At 50.4% G+C, this 18,158-nt stretch overlaps 1 protein-coding gene across 5 annotated transcripts in view; it reads right to left on the bottom strand.

Annotated features, from left to right (window-relative positions):
- Positions 1-2,137: 2,137 nt before the first annotated feature.
- LOC130131721 (R3H domain-containing protein 1-like) overlaps positions 2,138-18,158 on the bottom strand; it is a 64,434-nt gene continuing 48,413 nt past the window's right edge. For 2 of the 5 annotated variants that reach the window (XM_056301514.1, XM_056301517.1), the window contains 8 exons: positions 16,108-16,262; positions 15,165-15,319; positions 12,403-12,503; positions 9,750-9,931; positions 8,641-8,800; positions 6,409-6,506; positions 6,145-6,229; positions 2,138-3,799 (listed from right to left, as the gene is read on the bottom strand). In XM_056301514.1, the coding sequence (XP_056157489.1) occupies positions 3,456-3,799; positions 6,145-6,229; positions 6,409-6,506; positions 8,641-8,800; positions 9,750-9,931; positions 12,403-12,503; positions 15,165-15,319; positions 16,108-16,262 (1,280 nt within the window). In that variant the 3' untranslated portion in view covers positions 2,138-3,455. Of the gene's footprint in view, positions 3,800-6,144; positions 6,230-6,267; positions 6,302-6,408; positions 6,507-8,640; positions 8,801-9,749; positions 9,932-12,402; positions 12,504-15,164; positions 15,320-16,107; positions 16,263-18,158 lie in introns of those variants that run through there. The other 3 variants (XM_056301515.1, XM_056301516.1, XR_008812393.1) reach the window with 3 other exon arrangements.

Genomic DNA, 18,158 nt, shown 5'->3' with positions numbered 1-18,158 from the left:
CGTGGCAGCTGTTAAACTCTTCATTTATTTACACAGACCAGGAGGGAATCAAACGGTGGATGTGGTTCATCACACATACGTCACTTTCCAGCGACCCTTCAAGAGAACATCTGAGGAGATGAACAGCTAAATTAAATTAAATAGAAAAAGAAAGTGGGCAGTCCAAGTGCAACAAACATCCACCAACGTACCCTCCTCTTCGTTACCAGAGTGCAAATGTAACATTCACCGTGTAGAAAAGTGACTTTAAATAATTCAGCTGACGCATGTATATTTCAGTGTGTGTTGTTTGTGTTCACATTGTACAAGCCGGGTAGGACGCCACCGTGAGCTGGTCTGGAGCAGGCTACACTACAGCTGTCTCGCTTAAAAAGGCACAAAATAAAACCCTCCCTGTGCTGCCGTCTTGAGACGAACGCCACCCTTCTCGGTCTGGAAGGCACGTCGTAAAGACACCCGCAGCAGATTCCCACGGCGCCTGCGGACGTATTCCAGCCCTCGGCGGCCGTCGCTCGTTTCTGGATTATAAAGACACTCGCGCAACTGTTCCCGGACAGTCTCATTATCGTGAACCTCTAAGAGTCCGAACCCTAACCCAGAGCCAAAACGAGTTACGTTTCACTGACCTCTTATTAATCAATTAAAAACTGGGCGTCTGGGTAGCATGGTGGTCTAGTCTGCTGCCCACCAACACGGGGATCGCTAGTTCGAATCCCCGTGTTACCTCCAGCTTGGTCGGGCGTCCCTACGGATACAAGTGGCCGTGTGTGTGGGTGGGAAGCCGGATGTGGGTATGTGTCCTGGTCGCTGCACTAGCGCCTCCTCTGGTTGGTCGGGGCACCTGTTCAGGGGGGGGGGGAACTGGGGGGAATAGCGTGATCCTCCCACGCGCTACGTCCCCCTGGTGAAACACCTCACGGTCAGGTGAAAAGAAGCGGCTGGTGACTCCACATGTATGGGAGGAGGCCTGTGGTAGTCTGCAGCCCTCCCCGGATCAGCAGAGGGGGTGGAGCAGAGATCGGGACGGCTCGGAAGAGTGGGGTAATTGGACAGGTGCAATTGGGAAGAAAACGGAGGGGGGGGGATCCCCAAAAATATATAAATAAATTAAGCAAGCACTATAGTTTAGTTTTTAAGTATTCAAGCCCCACTTATCAGTATGTGGTAGAGTTCCCCTCTGCTGCAGTAACAGCAGCCATGACAACAGCCATGACAGCAGCCATGACAACAGCCATGACTCTCTGGGGGTGAGTGTGTAAGTATGTACAAGCTCTGCACAGTCTTCCCGGCAGAATTTGTACAGGTCTTGCAGGTTGGTTGGGATGGCGGCTCTGGACTGCAATTTTCAGTCTGTGCCACAGATTTTCAATGGGGCTGAGGTACGGACTTTGACTTGGCCACTCCCCGTTTTCTCCCCAATTATACCCACCCAATTACCCCACTCTTCTGAGCCCTCCCGGTCGCTGTTCCATCCCCTCTGCTGATCCGGGGAGGGCTGCAGACTACCACATGTCTCCTCCCATACATGTGGAGTCACCAGCCATTTTATTTCACCTGACAGTGAGGAGTTTCACCAGGGGGACGTAGCGCGTGGGAGTTCCCCCTCCCCCCTGAAGAGGCGCCCCGACAGACCAGAGGAGGCGCTAGTGCAGCGACCAGGACACATACCCACATCCGGCTTCCCATCTGCAGACACGGCCAATCGTGTCTGTAGGGACGCCCGACCAAGCCGGAGGTAACACGGGGATTCGAACCGGCGATCCCCGTGTTGGTCGGCAACAGAACAGACCGCCACGCTACCCGGACGCCCCCAGAGTGCTTTTTATACCCACAAACGAGACTGTTACTTTAACACCTTACAGGTGCACACTAATTATGTCCAGTTGTGTTAACCTGAGTTTGTTACAGGAATACGTTGTGTAAACATGGAGCTTTCAGAGCACGAGGGGTTGAACACTTATGCAAGCACCATATTTTAGTTTTTAACTTATCAATAAAAAGTCAGCGAACCATAATGTATTTTGGCTTTGAGAACATGCTGTGAGAGCTTACAGGTTCCCAAAAACAATATTGTTCAGGAACAGATGTGTGAGTATCTTATAATCCAGAAATGAGTGTCGACTGCGGAGGGGGGTTGAATACTTCTGCAGGGCGCCATACACGACCTGGCTCCGCAAGTGGGATCAAGCACACTTTCTGTTCACGTGGTTGCTGCAAGATAAATACAGAAAAAAAAGTAGGTCTGGTGCCCCAGTCCGTTACTTTTTCATGTCTCACCCTAAAAAAATGCACATGTGCCGACGGACAACCTAGCCCCGAACCAGCAACTTAAACGGACAACCTAGCCCCGAACCAGCAACTTAAACGGACTACCTAGCCCCGAACCAGCAACTTAAATGGACGACCTAGCCCCGAACCAGCACCTTAAATGGACGACCTAGCCCCAAACCAGCAACTTAAACGGACGACCTAGCCCCGAACCAGCACCTTAAATGGACGACCTAGCCCCGAATCAGCAACTTAAATGGACGACCTAGCCCCGAACCAGCACCTTAAATGGACGACCTAGCCCCGAATCAGCAACTTAAACGGACGACCTAGCCCCGAACCAGCAACTTAAACGGACGACCTAGCCCCGAACCAGCATCTTAAATGGAGGACCTAGCCCCGAATCAGCAACTTAAACGGACGACCTAGCCCCAAACCAGCAACTTAAACGGACGACCTAGCCCCGAACCAGCAACTTAAATGGACGACCTAGCCCCGAATCAGCAACTTAAATGGACGACCTAGCCCCAAACCAGCAACTTAAACGGACGACCTAGCCCCGAACCAGCAACTTAAACGGACGACCTAGCCCCGAACCAGCAACTTAAATGGACGACCTAGCCCCGAATCAGCAACTTAAATGGACGACCTAGCCCCAAACCAGCAACTTAAACGGACGACCTAGCCCCGAACCAGCAACTTAAATGGGGGCCTACTGAGTAGCAGCAAACAGGTTTATAAAATGACTTCAAATGTCTGTAGAACTCGAGGCTCTTCGAGGCGCCGCGGACACCAGCGGAATATTACAATCTTTTGGGAGTCTACAGGCCACAATGGCTGCTAAACCCCCACCCTTCCAACCTCACCAGCCAATTACGCAATATTAACGAGAAACAGGAAATTGAGAATAAAACCGTCGTAAGACTTGTGACCAGGAAGTTTGGCTTGCTGGACTAGACGATCTTCTCAACCTCGGCGTTTAGCTGATATGCACATAGCCTTGCGGGTTGACGTCGCCTCGAAGCCTGCAGAGAGTAAAACTGACAACACGCCAGACATTTGAGGTCATTTCACACGGAGAAAGCGTGGGACTATGGCCGAGATGGATGCGAACAGTGGCGGCGGAGGCAGGCGGTCGGGTGTGTGTTCGATTTGGGTTACGAGCGCCCCACGGATGTACCAAGAAGCTACAGTAGACTGGCCTTCCCTGGGTCGCACAGCTTCTCTTTGTGTCTGTCACTAGTTCGGAGTTTAAAGGTGGCGAGGTTGCCGCCATGGCGGAGCAGTGCGCTCTGCGCAGCGTACTTGGAGGGGAACATGGCCAGGATGGTGTAGGATGAAGCCAGGTCTTTCGGGGGCCGGTGGCTGCCCGCGTGCACCCCGCTGGCTGCCGGGCTGCACCAGCGGGCAGGCTGTTCGGTCAGCCATTTTATTATGGCGCCGCCATTGCAAAGTTCTCCCAGGAGGCCGAGGGCCTCGCTGCAGCTGATCCCCTCTGGTAGGTCGGTCACCTCGAGGACCCGTCCGCTCACTGTAGACAGACAGATAGGCGCTTTAAAGAGTGGTCCTGAAATAAAGCACTGATTTCAATATGAGGGTGAAAGCCTCTTAAAGGGAAACAATCTCATTTTTATCATCACCTCCCTCGCTCCTCTCCTCTCTCTACATACACACTGACAGCTGGTGGTGATTTTGGGTGGGTGGGCTAACAAATGCATTAAACCCATCAACAGTCCACGCTGCAGCAACAGCAGCATCACATCCGAGATATCAAGTTACAGCAACGACAGTATTTACCTTGTCATAGCAAATGCTAGACAACAGCACAACACTACCGCGAAGTACCCGCAAGAAGGGCCCGATGCCAAAAACTCTCTCTCTCGCTCTCTCATTTCTTAATTTTGTCGGACAAATGTTTCAAATCCACGATTCCTTGTTGAGTCCAGGTCGTGTCTCCTCTAAGGGCTCTGACACCCCAGGCCGACGGTCAGCCAATGTCGGGCCGTCGGTGAGCATCTGTGACCCTAGTTTTTGCGGTGTGTCCCTCACCGTCGGCACTAGTCGGACCCCTGTGAGTAGCTATTCAGCCGATTCAGCATGTTGAATCGGCGGAGCCCGCCGGTGAGCGAGATCGCTCTGATTGGCTGTTCAGCTTAGCGAATCAGTGCTAAGCTAGCAAATCGGGGCCTCTGCACGCCACCTGAAGTTTGTGCCATTGGTCTGATAGGGCTCATGATCCTATTGGGCTCTTCTGCCGCAAACACCATCGAGCGCCCTGCTGCCAGCACCTTCTTGGATTTGAATTCGGAGTTACCTTCTCCTAGCCTTTGCCTAAAGAGGCAAATCTACAAGGCAGTAGAAACAGATGCAGATAGTGCCACCTAATGTCATAATGGTAGCAGCAAAGGTTGACCTGACTTGGTAGAGAAATACCAAGGACTGAAGGAAGAACTAGATGGGATGTGGAAGGTGAAATCCACAGTAATCCCAGTGGTAATAGGAGCACTAGGGGCTGTGACCCCCAAACTGGGAGAGTGGCTCCAGCAGATTCCAGGAACAACATCTGAGGTCTCTGTCCAGAAGAGTGCGGTGCTACGAACAGCTAAGATACTGCACAGAACCCTCAAACTCCCAGGCCTCTGATAGAGGACCTGAGGAAGACACACACCACACGCAAAAGGGTGAGAGGGAGATTCATTAGCAAACATAACACTGAGCAGTTTCTGTGCCTCTGAAAAGACGCCGAAATTGGGAATTGGGGAGAAAAGTGTCCGCCAGTGACGTCACTGGTGGACAATCTGTGAATGTAAAAATTAGGTTTCCTTTCTGGTTTGCCGCTACCCCCGGTAGGCTAAATCAAAATAAGTCACATTGTTTCAGAAAATGCGAATAATAAATGGACGGCTGTTGTAGAGAATGCCCCCGTGGATGACGATTCACAAACCGTTCGCCGATTTCTGCACAATTCCAGAGCGTTTCAGAGGCACCTAGAAATCTGCTCAGCATTATGGCTGCTAATGGAGTGTTATTCCTACTACAGGAGAGAGAGAGCGAGAGAGAGAAAATGAAAATTGTGATCGTATCCCTTTTCCAGTTAAGCTGGTTTTCATAGAAATGGGTCGTCCTCGAGGGTTTGAAATACTGAAATGTTTTCCAGGCAGGCACGAACGGACATCGGTCTGAAAACAAGGCTGTGGTTTCTCCCCGACGAGGCCCCTTTTTGAAAAAAAACTTTCAGGGTTTTCACTCGACAACAGCAATATGATGATGTGGTGGTAAACTCTGCACAGACAATGCGACTTGAGCCGGGCAGGAACACTGAAATGATGAAGAAAAAAAAAGTATTTTCGAGCTCGATGCAAGGTTTGAAATAATCAGCACATTCGTATTACCTCAGGGACCGCAGGTTCCACTGCCAGGTGTGCTTTCTGCCCTGTTTGTAATTTATTCTGCTTACATTCACAAAACCCGTCCTCTGCTGCTACCCGAGCACAGCCAGCATATTTCCACATCAGAAAAGTGTAACGGCACTGTGGTAAATCTGCACAATACTGTAGACTACACAGGTATTAGAGAAACCGGAGAGCCGAGATTCATGCTCTGATTAACATCTGCTTGGGGGGGGGGGTGGACTAAATTGACATTTCATTGCAGGTCCTCTTGGGGGATCGATCTCCAAATTAAAACTGGGTAAACCCAGACAGCATTGCCGCAGGGTTTCTGTACCGCGATTCAATCTGCCTGACAATCATCCTCTAAATTTGGAGCGCGACCGAACGAGCACTCAGAGACTTGAGGTTCGGGGGTGGTGGTGGTGGTGGGGGGGGGTGGGAGAGAAGGGCACGACTCGCTGAGCACTTACAGCCTTCCTATTACCTGGTTCACCTACACTGAGATCTGCAGACAGGGCTTTTCTGATGGCTTTCCTCCCCTGACCGCTGTGCCACACCCCCAGGGGAGCCTGAGGGAGGAGAGGACACAACTGTTAGGGGGTCGATCGTTTGTGGGAGGCAGGAACGAGCTGCTTCTCGGTCTGCAACGAAATAAATATTCAAGACTTGTGTTGGTTTGGGCAGAGCAGGCGGGCAAGAAACATGATGTGCCTTCATATGTGTGTGTGTGTGTGTGTGTGTGTCTGACCTGTTGGCTGGCCACCATATGGGCTGTGTGCAGCAGCGGAGGTCTGATGGACGGCTGGTAATGAAGAGCCTGGCCCAGTAGAGAGTAGTGTGCTTCACCTGCACGTCACAGCCACAACAAAACAGCAGTGCAAACCATGAGATATGGATTATGTGTAATGCCAGCCGGGGCTGAACAATGTATTGTTGCCGAATTGACTTCACAATATGCACATGTGCAGTAGTCATGTCGTACAGGATGCAATGCAATGCAAATGGGGCTCATCAGTCACATTGGACCAAAACTCTTTTTGCTTGACAGGAAATAAAATCTAACAAGTGGGTTTATGCATGCTCAATAATCCAGGTAAGAAGACCACAGAAAGCTGAATCAGTCCATCAGGACACAACGCTTAGTGGGAGAAACGTTTCATCATCATCTAAGTGACCTCTTCAGTCTCTCCTGACTGCAGGTGTCCCCACCCTTATAAACAATACAGTGACTGCAGGTGTCCCCACCCTTATAAACAATACAGTGACTGCAGGTGCCCCCACCCTTATAAACAATACAGTGACTGCAGGTACCCCCACCGTTATAAACAATACAGTGACTGCAGGTGTCCCCACCCTTATAAACAATACAGTGGCATAACGATCCAAACCAACGACCGGTTTCACATGCAGATTGCCGTGAACATTAAGTAGAGTTTTAATGGTCATGTGTACTATTCACAGAGGATTGGGGAATAGTTGCAATCAGCACTGTAAGATGGTGACAGATGTACCCTTAGGCCCCCCCCCTCGGTTCAGGGATGGTCGTTCCCTCTTCACATTAGATGGCCTCTTCAACTCCCCGTTCAAACTAGCGTTCCTCCCTATCAAGGATGTGCACATGCTCATCCCTGAAAGAGTGGCCACTGGCCTGTAGATGGTGTAGACTGTGTGGATGGGTGCAGACTGAGTAGATGGTGTAGACTGTGGAGTCCTGGCCTGACGTGTTAGCTCTTCTGTGTTGTGCCATCCTCTGTTCGGTTTCCCCGATGTACAAGTCACGGCAACCCTCCTGGCACTTAACAGCTACACTGTATTGCTCTGTTTGTGTCGGGGGTGGACCACTTTCTGGCGCAGCGTGCTTTGGGGTTTGTCAGGAACGGAGAGGCGGTGTTTGTAAAATACCCATCTCAACTTTTCTGACACCCCTGCCACATACCGAATCACCACTGGTTTACGCTTCGGCAGCTGTTGTCCTCTTGTTTGATTGGCTAAGAGTACATCTGTCACCATCTTACAATGCTGGGACTGCAACTACTCCCCAGTCCTGTGTGAATAGTACACATGAGTGAATAGTACAGGTGTGAATAGTACACATGACCATGTAACTCTAGTTAATGGTCACGGCAATTTGCATATGAACCGGTTGTTGGTTTCGGTTGTTATGCCACCGTACTGTTTATCAGGGTGGGATACCTGCAGTCAGCTGAGACTGAAGAGGTCACTCAGGGTCCTGACACACCAGTCCAACGGTCGGCCGTCAGCCAATGTCGGGCCGTCGGTGAGCGTTTGTGACCCTAGTTTCTGTGCTGTGTCCCACACCGTCGGCACTAGTCGGACCCCTGTCGGCAGCTTTTTGGCCACTTCAGCATGGCGGAGCCTGCCGGTGAGAGAGATCACTCTGATTGGCTGTTCAGCTTAGCAGATCGGTGCAGAACGTACATGCTAGCTGGCCGTCGGCTGTAGTCTTCGCGGTGTGATCAAGTGCGACTTTTTGGCCCAGACAGCAGGCGATGTGAAGCGACACAACAGTCGGCCTTCGTCGCCGCTAGTCAGTTTGGTGTGTCTGGAGCCTTAGACGAGTGATGAAGCGTTTCTCTCAATAAACGCTGTGTCCAGATGAGCCGCTCCAACTTTCTGCGAAAATCTAATAAGCTCTGCTTTTTTATGACTCCCCTAGAAGGAAAATATTCTGGAGCATCTCCAAAATACTCGGTCAGATTTAATGATTTATCAAACAACTGTCCTATTTCCCCTCTAAAACCACTTGAATCGTGGCTAGTGGTACAAATGGAGCTTTTAAGTTAAAAGCTGCATATATCTAATGAAATTATACATCATGCAGAAAACATAAATTTCACAATGTCCATTTTTGTTCCAGTGTCTTTCAGCCCTCAATGCCAAGAGGCACAGACTGGCAGCACCAGTTTGATGTACCCCATGGGTACCCTGGTGACTTGTGTGTGTCCTGCTTGTTGCCGACCTTGTCCACCGGGGCAGAAGGCTGCAGGAAACTGCTTGTAGTGATGAGCCATGATGGGGATGGGTGACATGCTGGAGGGGAAGCCCTTGAGGCTGCCCGGGTGGCCTGACGACGGGGGCTGCGTCGGGAAGGAGGCGCTGCTGGCTATATAGACCCTGTTCTGCAAACAACACACCCCACAGCAGAGGTCGGGAAAACAGACGAACCAGAGAGGTAAAACACACTTCCACTCAAAGCAACGCCTGGCAATTCTCTGAGGACGTCCATCTCTCGAGGCCATGGCGGCTTTAATGTAGCGTCACATCTGCATTAGCGCCCATAATGTACCACCCCACCCTAATGCACAGAACCATACCTTCATTTTACCACTTACAGCAACACTGACTCCATTCACTGGGGTCTGTTCACTTGGACTTTGAATCGATTTAACTAGCTTGGGTTGCACTACTGGTGCAGTGCCGCTAACGGGGAAAGGCTGGTGGAGTCGAGCATGTCCTCAGTTGGCTTTCACGTTCTTTCCTTTGATTCCATTACCTGACCTGAGACTTGTAGTGTTGTTTTTGTGGATTTTCCCCCCTTTTTCTCCCCGATCGTACTTGGCCAATTACCCCACTCTTCCAAGCCGTCCCGGTCGCTGCTCCACCCCCTCTGCCAATCCGGGGAGGGCTGCAGACTACCACATGCCTCCTCTGATACATGTGGAGTCGCCAGCCGCTTCTTTTCACCTGACAGTGAGGAGTTTCGCCAGGGGGGACGTAGCACGTGGGAGGATCATGCTATCACCCCCCCCCCGAACAGGTGCCCCCAATCGACCAGAGGAGGCGCTAGTGCAGCGACCAGGACACATACCCACATCCGGCTTCCCACATGCAGACATGGCCAATTGTGTCTGTAGGGATGCCGGACCAAGCCGGAGGTAACGCGGGGATTTGAACCGGCGATCCCCGTGTTGGTAGGCAACGGAATAGACCGCCACGCTACCCGGATGCCCCGACTTGTGCTGAAGGTTTTGTTCAAATTTCTGTTCAGAAGGATGGGATGGTTGAGCAGTGTGCTAACCAAGACCACGTGGGAGATATGGTCTAGGTTGGCGTATGCATCTCGTGTACCTGGGAGTTGTCCGGGGGCATTCGCGTCACCGTGGGCCTGTGGCTGCGCTGGGGCCCCAGGCTGGGGTGCTTGTGGCTGGGCTGTTTTCGCTGGCCGGGGGAGTTGGGCCGGGGCTGCTGGCCGGGAGGCACGGTGAGCTGCATCATTACCATTCCATTAGCAGACGGTGGCTCGAGGACACCTGCGCTCAGAAGACACAGTGCACAGCGTTGGGACCAGCAGCACACGCCGAGCGCCCGCAACACAACTACATATCGAGGATACGATGATTTACACATGCAAATATTTGTCCTGGCAGTACGCCGGCTGTATATCAGCAAGTTTATACACGCTCACACCTGTCTCATGCAACAACGCTCTCATATGACAAGCCACGCAGCAACCCGGGCTTTAAGTGGCCTGCTTAAAGGCTACTCGGCGGTAATCATTCAGGGAGGATGGACCATTACTTGCTCACTTTTTACCGCATTCATCGTAATGAACGACGCCACGGCTGTAATTTAAAAGGCCACTGGGCAGACGGGTGCTTCTGTGTGAAGAGAGAGAGAGAGTCGTTTCACACGCTTGAAAAAAGAGAAAAAAATCCTCCCAATTTTCTTATTTATTAAGCGTAATACATTCAAGTCTAACTAGCTAATGTTGACATAAAGCTCACATTAGATGCTCGCTGGGCAGGAATCCTATTAAAAACTTTGCACAGCACACACCGCTGATGACTTATGAGTTATTACTGGCCGGGTAATAACGGCTGCAAGGACAATGGATGCTTGGACCTAATCAGCCGATTATTCCTGGCCCCAACCAAGCCAATTAAATGTGTTTACTGGCGACGCTGTGGGTAGGGCCCTCACACGACCTTCACAAGACCTCATTACTGATGAAAAGCTGAAAAATTATGTCTCTCTCTCTCTCTCTCCTGTCTCTCATAATAACCATTCATGAAAAACAGACACGTTTCGTGAGGAGGCTGGCCCTCGGGGCCTTGAGAAAATGTTTCTGAGAGCGTTCTCAAGGGTGTTACAATATCTGGCGAGGCGGCGCGGGCGCCGTAACGAACAGAGGAAATATACCGGGTAAAAAGTTAGGACAAGGGTACGCATTTCCTCAGGTCACTTATTTGGATTGGAGGAACCATTTTGCTTGTGCAACATCTCCTCTGTAGGCGTTTGTGGATGGCCACTAATCATCGTATCTCATCTCATCATCAGCCGCCTCTCCAGGGTCGGGTCGTGGTTGCAACAAGCTAAGTAGGGGATCCCAAGGTGTTCCCAGGCCAGACTGGACATGTAGTCCCTCCAGCGAGTTCTGGGTCCACCCCAGGGTCTCCCTAGTTGGATGTGCCCGGAAAACCTCCAAAGGAAGGCGCCCAGGAGGCATCCTAATCAGATGCCCGAACCACCTCAACTGGCTCCTTTCCATGTGAAGGAGCAGCGGCTCTACTCCGAGCTCCCTCCGGATGTCCGAGCTCCTCACCCTATCTCTAAGGTTGAGCCTAGACACCCTACGGAGGAAACTCATTTCAGTCGCTTGTATCCACGATCTCGCCCTTTCGATCACTACCCAAAGCTCATGACCATAGGTGAGGGTTGGAATGAAGATTGACTGGTAAATTGAGAGCTTTGCCTTCCAGCTCAGCTCCCTCTTCACCACAACGGTCCGGTACAACATCCACATTACTGCTGATGCTGCACCAATCCACCTGTCAATCTCCCGCTCCATCCTACCCTCACTGAGACATTTGAGAAACTTGTCATCATTTCAGCTCACACACCTCCACTTACAAATGTGTGTGCAAATTAGACAAACAACCAGCAATGCAAACCCGCTAATGCCTTTCTGTGTGCAGGGTCAAATTTGTCAGTAAGCATTGCAATAATTAATTAGATATGTAGATGTTCAGAAATGTGAAGATGTCTGAAAGCTTGTGGTGACAGCTTAATGATGGGATGCTGACTGCTCCTGAACCTTGTGTGTGCTCATACAAAAAAAAAAAATCTCGACTGAACGAACAGGTTTCAAATCAGTGATCCTATTGTAGATAGTGAATAGTAGTATCCATCCATCCATCCATCCATTATCCAAGCCCCTTACCCGAATTCGGGTTGCGGGGATGCTGGAGCCTATCCCAGCAGTCACTGGGCGGCAGGCGGGGAGACACCCTGGACAGGCCGCCAGTCCATCACAGGGCCGACACACATTCACACCTAGGGACAATTTAGTACAGCCGAGTCACCTGACCTACATGTCTTTGGACTGTGGGAGGAAACCGGAGCACCCGGAGGAAACCCACGCAGACACGGTGAGAACATGCAAACGCCACACAGAGGACGACCTGGGACGACCCCCAAGGTTGGACTACCCCAGGGCTCGAACCCAGGACCTTCTTGCTGTGAGGCGACCGTGCTAACCACTGCGCCACCGTGCTGCCTTGAATAGTAGTAGAATAGTGATATGACTATGAATTATACCAAAGGGGGTTTGGCTGTACTTATTCAGTCCTGTGGTGACCGGATTTACTCTGCTATGCCTTGCACGTGGTCACACATTCATAACAACAAGGCAGTTTTAACATTAGCCACAGTCAGTAGTTGTGCTATTAGCATGCCCAAGTTGGAGAGCTGTGAGGTAAAGCTACATGTTGAGGTTGCGTACCTGTGCACTGCTGCCCCGAGGGCAGATGGGAGACACAAGATGAGGCCTGTGAACACTGCAAATGCTCCACAAGCGGGGCAGGCAAGAAACTCACTGTTGAACTGTAGTGAACACACACACACACACACACACACACACACACACACACACATACACACAAAGTTTGAGGGGTTTCAAAGGATTGTCTGTGTGTGTGTGTGTGTGTTGTTAGGGAAGACAGTATCGCTGCATCTAGAATGCCGTTTCCCACTAATAATCTACAAAGACCAATTATGGATCATAACAACAACAATGTAATCTTTATATAGTGTGTTTAAAAATAGTTACAATGTGTCTCATAAAATGTAGGACAAAAACAAACAGTAAACAAATATCAGAGTAAAATGTGAATCGGAAACAGGGCACAAGAGGTACAAAAGGAAATAAATGTTAACAAGCTGGAGAAAAAAACAAACATTAAAATTCATGAAAATGTGCTTCGTGATGTTGCTAGCCCAAGCGGAGTGTTCCAGAACCCGTACGTCTGATCACATCTGTTGTGTTGTAGTGTTGTTGTTCTAACAGACAGCCATGAAACCACAGTCAAATTCCATGTTTTTTTGTGATTCCCCCCCCCCTCCCCTTTTTCTCCTCAATTGTACCCGGCTAATTACCCCACTCTTCCGAGCCGTCCGGGTCGCTGCTCCACCCCCTCTGCCGATCCGGGGAGGGCTGCAGACTACCGCATGCCTCCTCCCATACATGTGGAGTCGCCAGCCGCTTCTTTTCACCTGACAGTGAGGAGTTTCACCAGGGGGACGTAGCGTGTGGGAGGATCACGCCTACTAGAGGAGGCGCTAGTACAGCGAGACCAGGACACATACCCACATCCGGCTTACCAGCCGCACACATGGCCAATTGTGTCTGTAGGGACGCCCGACCTAGCTGGAGGTAACACGGGGACTCGAACCGGCGATCCCCGTGGTGGTAGGCGACGGAATAGAGCGCCACGCTACCCGGACGCCCTCGAATTCCTTGTTCGTGCAAATCTACACGGCCAAGAAACATGATTCTGATCCTGATATCTGGTCTTTACACCAAGCCCTGGGAGCAGTGCAACACACAAGCAAATGTAGAAAACACCTCTCCGTGGCTGTCGGCCGGCATACGGGCCGGATGAAAAGAAAATGAAGATGCATGTCGGAAGGAAATGTAAGTACTGCAAGCCTGGATGAATGAGCGCTGGTTAGGATAAATCCATCTGGAATGTCACTTCTCTGAAACTCCCTGCCGGGAGACCGAGCGTCTCGGCGCTACAGCTGGCGATGTGCCGGTTGCAGGTGGACAGCCGGCCCTCGTGGGAGGACGATGGAGCTGTTCGAACACCGCCGGACATAAATCACTTCCACACCGGCTGACCCGCTAAAACGAAACAAGGAGAAAAAAGCCGGCTTCATATCGCAGCCAGGGATCAACACCACCCTCCTCTGGCGGCTCATCTGGCTTGTGTGCGGATCGGCGGTCTGTGTCTGGTGCACATCGCCGCGCGGCGCCTTCGCAGAGACGGTGATATTTCCGTCCAGCTGTGGCGCATTTTGCGTGCACATGTGCGGCGGTCCCCGCACCGCCCCTAATCCCCCAGACTTCGACTGGGTCCGCGGCGAGAGAAATTAATTACATGTTTTGTTTCCTTGGCGCCGCTTCTATCAGTCAGCGATAATTGGAGGCTGCCAGCGCTGCAGGAATAATGAGTAAAAATAATAAAAAAAAAAAAGAAAAGTAAAGATGTGGATAGAAGGACGCAGACTCTGCAGTCAACAGCCATGCAAAGACCTAGTTTACGCAAAGCACCCGAAGCAGCACAGTAATTACTTTTGAAAATAGATAATGATAACCGTAACCCCTGGGGACCTGGAGCACCTCGGTCCTCGATCCCCCGAGCACCCAAGTCTATTAACGGGAAGCAAGTATGTGGGGAGAAAACGGTCACGTCTTGACAGTATGTGCAAATACATGATGGGATGGACTAGTTCCAGGTGAGACAAGGAAGGGAGGAGGTGTGGGCTTTTCCGCGGTGCAGGACACTGCATGATCCACCTGAAACAAACCTTCATTAATCTGATGAATCCGAGGCGAGTCTGCAGCTACACACGAGGTTGCACGGGTTTGTTTTATTTTAATTTTCCCCCTTTTTCTCCCCAGTTATAACCGGCCAATTACCTCACTCTTCCGAGCCGTCCCGGTCTCTGCTCCACCCCCTCTGCCGATCCGGCGAGGGCTGCAGACTACCACATGCCTCCTCCCATACATCTTTTCACCTGACAGTGAGGAGATGCACCAGGGGGACGTAGCGCGTGGGAGGATCACGCTATTCCCCCCCCAGTTCCCCCCCCCCCGCCCGAACAGGCACCCCGACCGACCAGAGGAGGCGCTAGTGCAGCGACCAGGACACATACCCACATCCGGCTTCCCACCCGCAGACACGGCCAATTGTGTCCGTAGGGACGCCCGACCAAGCCAGCGGTTAACACAGGGATTCGAACCAGCGATCCCCCGTGTTGGTAGGTGACGGAATAGACCGCCACGCCACCCGGACGCCCCCGCATTCCCTTTTCTATTCATACACTCTTCATATTGCCCCCCTCTCCGTTCCAGGAGAGCAACCCACTCTTCTTATGTGACTACAGACCTGGGGGGGGCAGGTGGGGTGTGTGGGGGGAAGGGGACCAGATTCCGATTCTGATTCGATCCCGACAGAACAACAGATAAATCCCTGAGACTACCTCATGGTGGCATGCTGGCTCGGCGGGAGGAGGCCGTAGTAGGGCTGCATACCGGCCACGGCCACCGCGCCCTGTCCTGGCTGGCACGGCACCACCACCGGATGCTGGTACGATTGATGGGGCACCAACTGGGAGCCCTGGGGCACAGGAACCTGCTGACGGAGGGGGAAGAAAACAACATAAAGGGGGAATCGTTAAAACGGCATCGTCAATCAGATCCGTTGAAAGGACACAAAATACAAATTTGGGGCGAAGCAAATCGAAAACAATAAATCAAGTCCGCGCATGTCAGCGATGAAACCGAGCTCCGCTAGCGACGTTTAACACGGACATCCCCCCTTTTACCCCGACACGATGTGCACCGTCAGCCGGCGCCTCAGACAGTCCACTCCTGTCTGCGGCTGGCTGAAATCTGGCAGGGATTAATAAATTATTAATTCATGCCGCGACACTGATTTTGATTTTCTTCAGATTTTCTCCGGAGGGATGTCTGAAAGCACAGCCTGAATGAAACCGGCGCAGGTGAAGACCGGTTCTGGCCCGCGGGCCACGGCCATTGTTGAGACGAAACATGAAAAGAATGAAAGGGGGAAAAAAGAAATTGGGAGACCGAAGAGAAATATCAGAGAATAACGATGGATGTCATCAGCCAGGCTCGTGCCTCTGCCAGCTCTCTCGCCGGGTGTCTTACTCCTTGACTGGTTTCTACTTCGACTACTGCGTCTGGACGGGACCGAGCCGGTCGACTAGCTCGTCTAAATCAGATTCAGAATAATAATGATTAAAAAGAACAGAACATTACATTTATTATACAATTCAACAGTAATTAAAAATGAGCAATAAATATTCATAACACACAAAGCCAGCGCCTTGGTTCAGGTGGGGGCTTTGGCTGATGGCGTTATTGAATCCAGCGATGCTCGCTGAGGCGAGGGAGGAATACCTGATAAGACGCCATTGGAGGGTACTGGACCATCAGGCCTTGCATCTGGCTTCCAATATTGCTCTGCTGGCTGGCGAGGGCGGGGCTGGGATTTGGTTGTACGCCCACTATGGTCTGGTAGCCAGGCGCCGGGTTCGACATGGCGGCCTGGTAAACTGCAGCAAAATGAGAAAAGGCACGACACCGTGACCGAACGAAAAGAGATCTGGTAAAAACAAAACCTCCAAACGAGGTTACACAACTTCCCGTCACCACTTGTGGCTGGCACACTTGGTCCAGGTTTTGGGAAAACGGCACAGTTATCAGGACCGGGTGGATGGAAAACACAAGACCGGTGTCCGTAAGAGGAAGGCTGCTGGCAGCAGAGCAAACAGCGTTATCGCAAAACCACGAAAAAACTAGGAAGACATTTAAGACGCACTAACGTAAAACAACGAAATGACCAGAACAGTTAGTCCACAGACCACAGAGGTGGAGGATTTCACTTTTAAACAGAAGCAATAAATAAATAAATAATATATTATATATTTATTTACATTTACATTCATTCATTTATATATATATATATATGAATAAATATAAATAAATATATTATATATGTAATATATTATATATATTATATATGAAGTTTTATATATATATATATGAATAAATATAAATAAATATATTATATATGTAATATATATATATATGAATAAATATAATATATTATATATATTATATATGAATTAATATATATGTGTATGTATATATATGTGTGTGTGTGTGTATATATATATATATATATATATATATATATATATATATATAAACGGTGCTTGGAGTAAATGAGCACGTCAGTGTATTTGATTTAGCCCGTAGTGGTCTGAGCCAGTGACCTACAGAAACCGGCTGGGGGTCTGCTTGTGAAAAGACTGAATCCAGTGAGTGACAGAAGGAGGAACGGAGAGGAAAGGAGGAAAACAAAAAGAATATGCTCCCCGTTCCTTTTTTCTTTCCCCTCCCACGGAGCGCTTGTTAAAAAGCCATTCAGACTGCCCTCGGAAAAAAAAAAGACTCACAAAGATGGCACAAAGTCACTCATACTTGGCCATTTTCTAAATGGCCTAAAATGGCGGGGGCTCGTTCCTTGCCGAGGGGACTCAGACGTCGAAATGTCAAGGTGACAAAGAGCCGTTTGAAACATACTGTCCCTAGTGACGGGCGTGCACGAGCCCGCACACGCGGCTTCTGCAGGTGACAAAGGGAGAGGACGTCCTTTTGTCAAGGTGTCTTTACAGTCTGCCGCTTCGGGAGAAAAGTGCCACACAATGTGAGGAGGTGGAGGTGGAGGAGGAGGAGGAGGAGGGAGGTGGGCTATTTTTACCTGCCCACCATACCTTACAAAACCTAGTACGAATCAACTGCATAATCAAATGCACATATTCAGCGGACAGAGACCTCTTTGGTGGGATGAGACGGTTTGCTCAGAGGCTAAGTCACGACCGGGTTTTTAACGTCCTGTCCGGAGCAAGTTCTGGCTGCTGTGGGAGGATTTCTCCCCATCCACCCTGGCAGGTGGATGTAGTGGTGTAGGAGGGCACCATCACTTGTTTCCCTCTCTTTGGCCGGGCTGTGGGAAGATTTGTATGAGCAAGATGAGGCGTGTTGTAGGCAGAGGTGGAAAGTAATAGAGTACATTTACTCAAATGCTGTACTTAAGTACTAGTACTTTACTGGAGTATTGCCATTTTGTGAGACTTCATATTTTCACTCCACTGGATTTCATTTCCACTACATTTATCTGAAAGCTGTAGTTAGTTACTATTTTCCTCTTCTTTGGGCGGCACGGCTCAGGAGGTAGAGCGGGTCGTCTAGTAATTGGAAGGTCACTGGTTCGATCCCCGGCTTCTGCAGAGAGCATGTCCAAGTGTCCTTGAGCAACGTACTGATCCCTTAACTGCTCCTGATAAGCAAGAGTGCTTTGAGTGGTCAGTAGACTAGAAAAGTGCTATATAAATGCTGTCCATTTCTTCTTCTTCTCTTTCTTCTTCTCCTCCTCTTCCTCAGTG

The sequence above is a fragment of the Lampris incognitus genome, chromosome 21 (genome assembly GCF_029633865.1).
Source record: "Lampris incognitus isolate fLamInc1 chromosome 21, fLamInc1.hap2, whole genome shotgun sequence".
NCBI lineage: Eukaryota > Metazoa > Chordata > Actinopteri > Lampriformes > Lampridae > Lampris > Lampris incognitus.
This window is presented reverse-complemented; position numbering and strand designations above follow the sequence as displayed.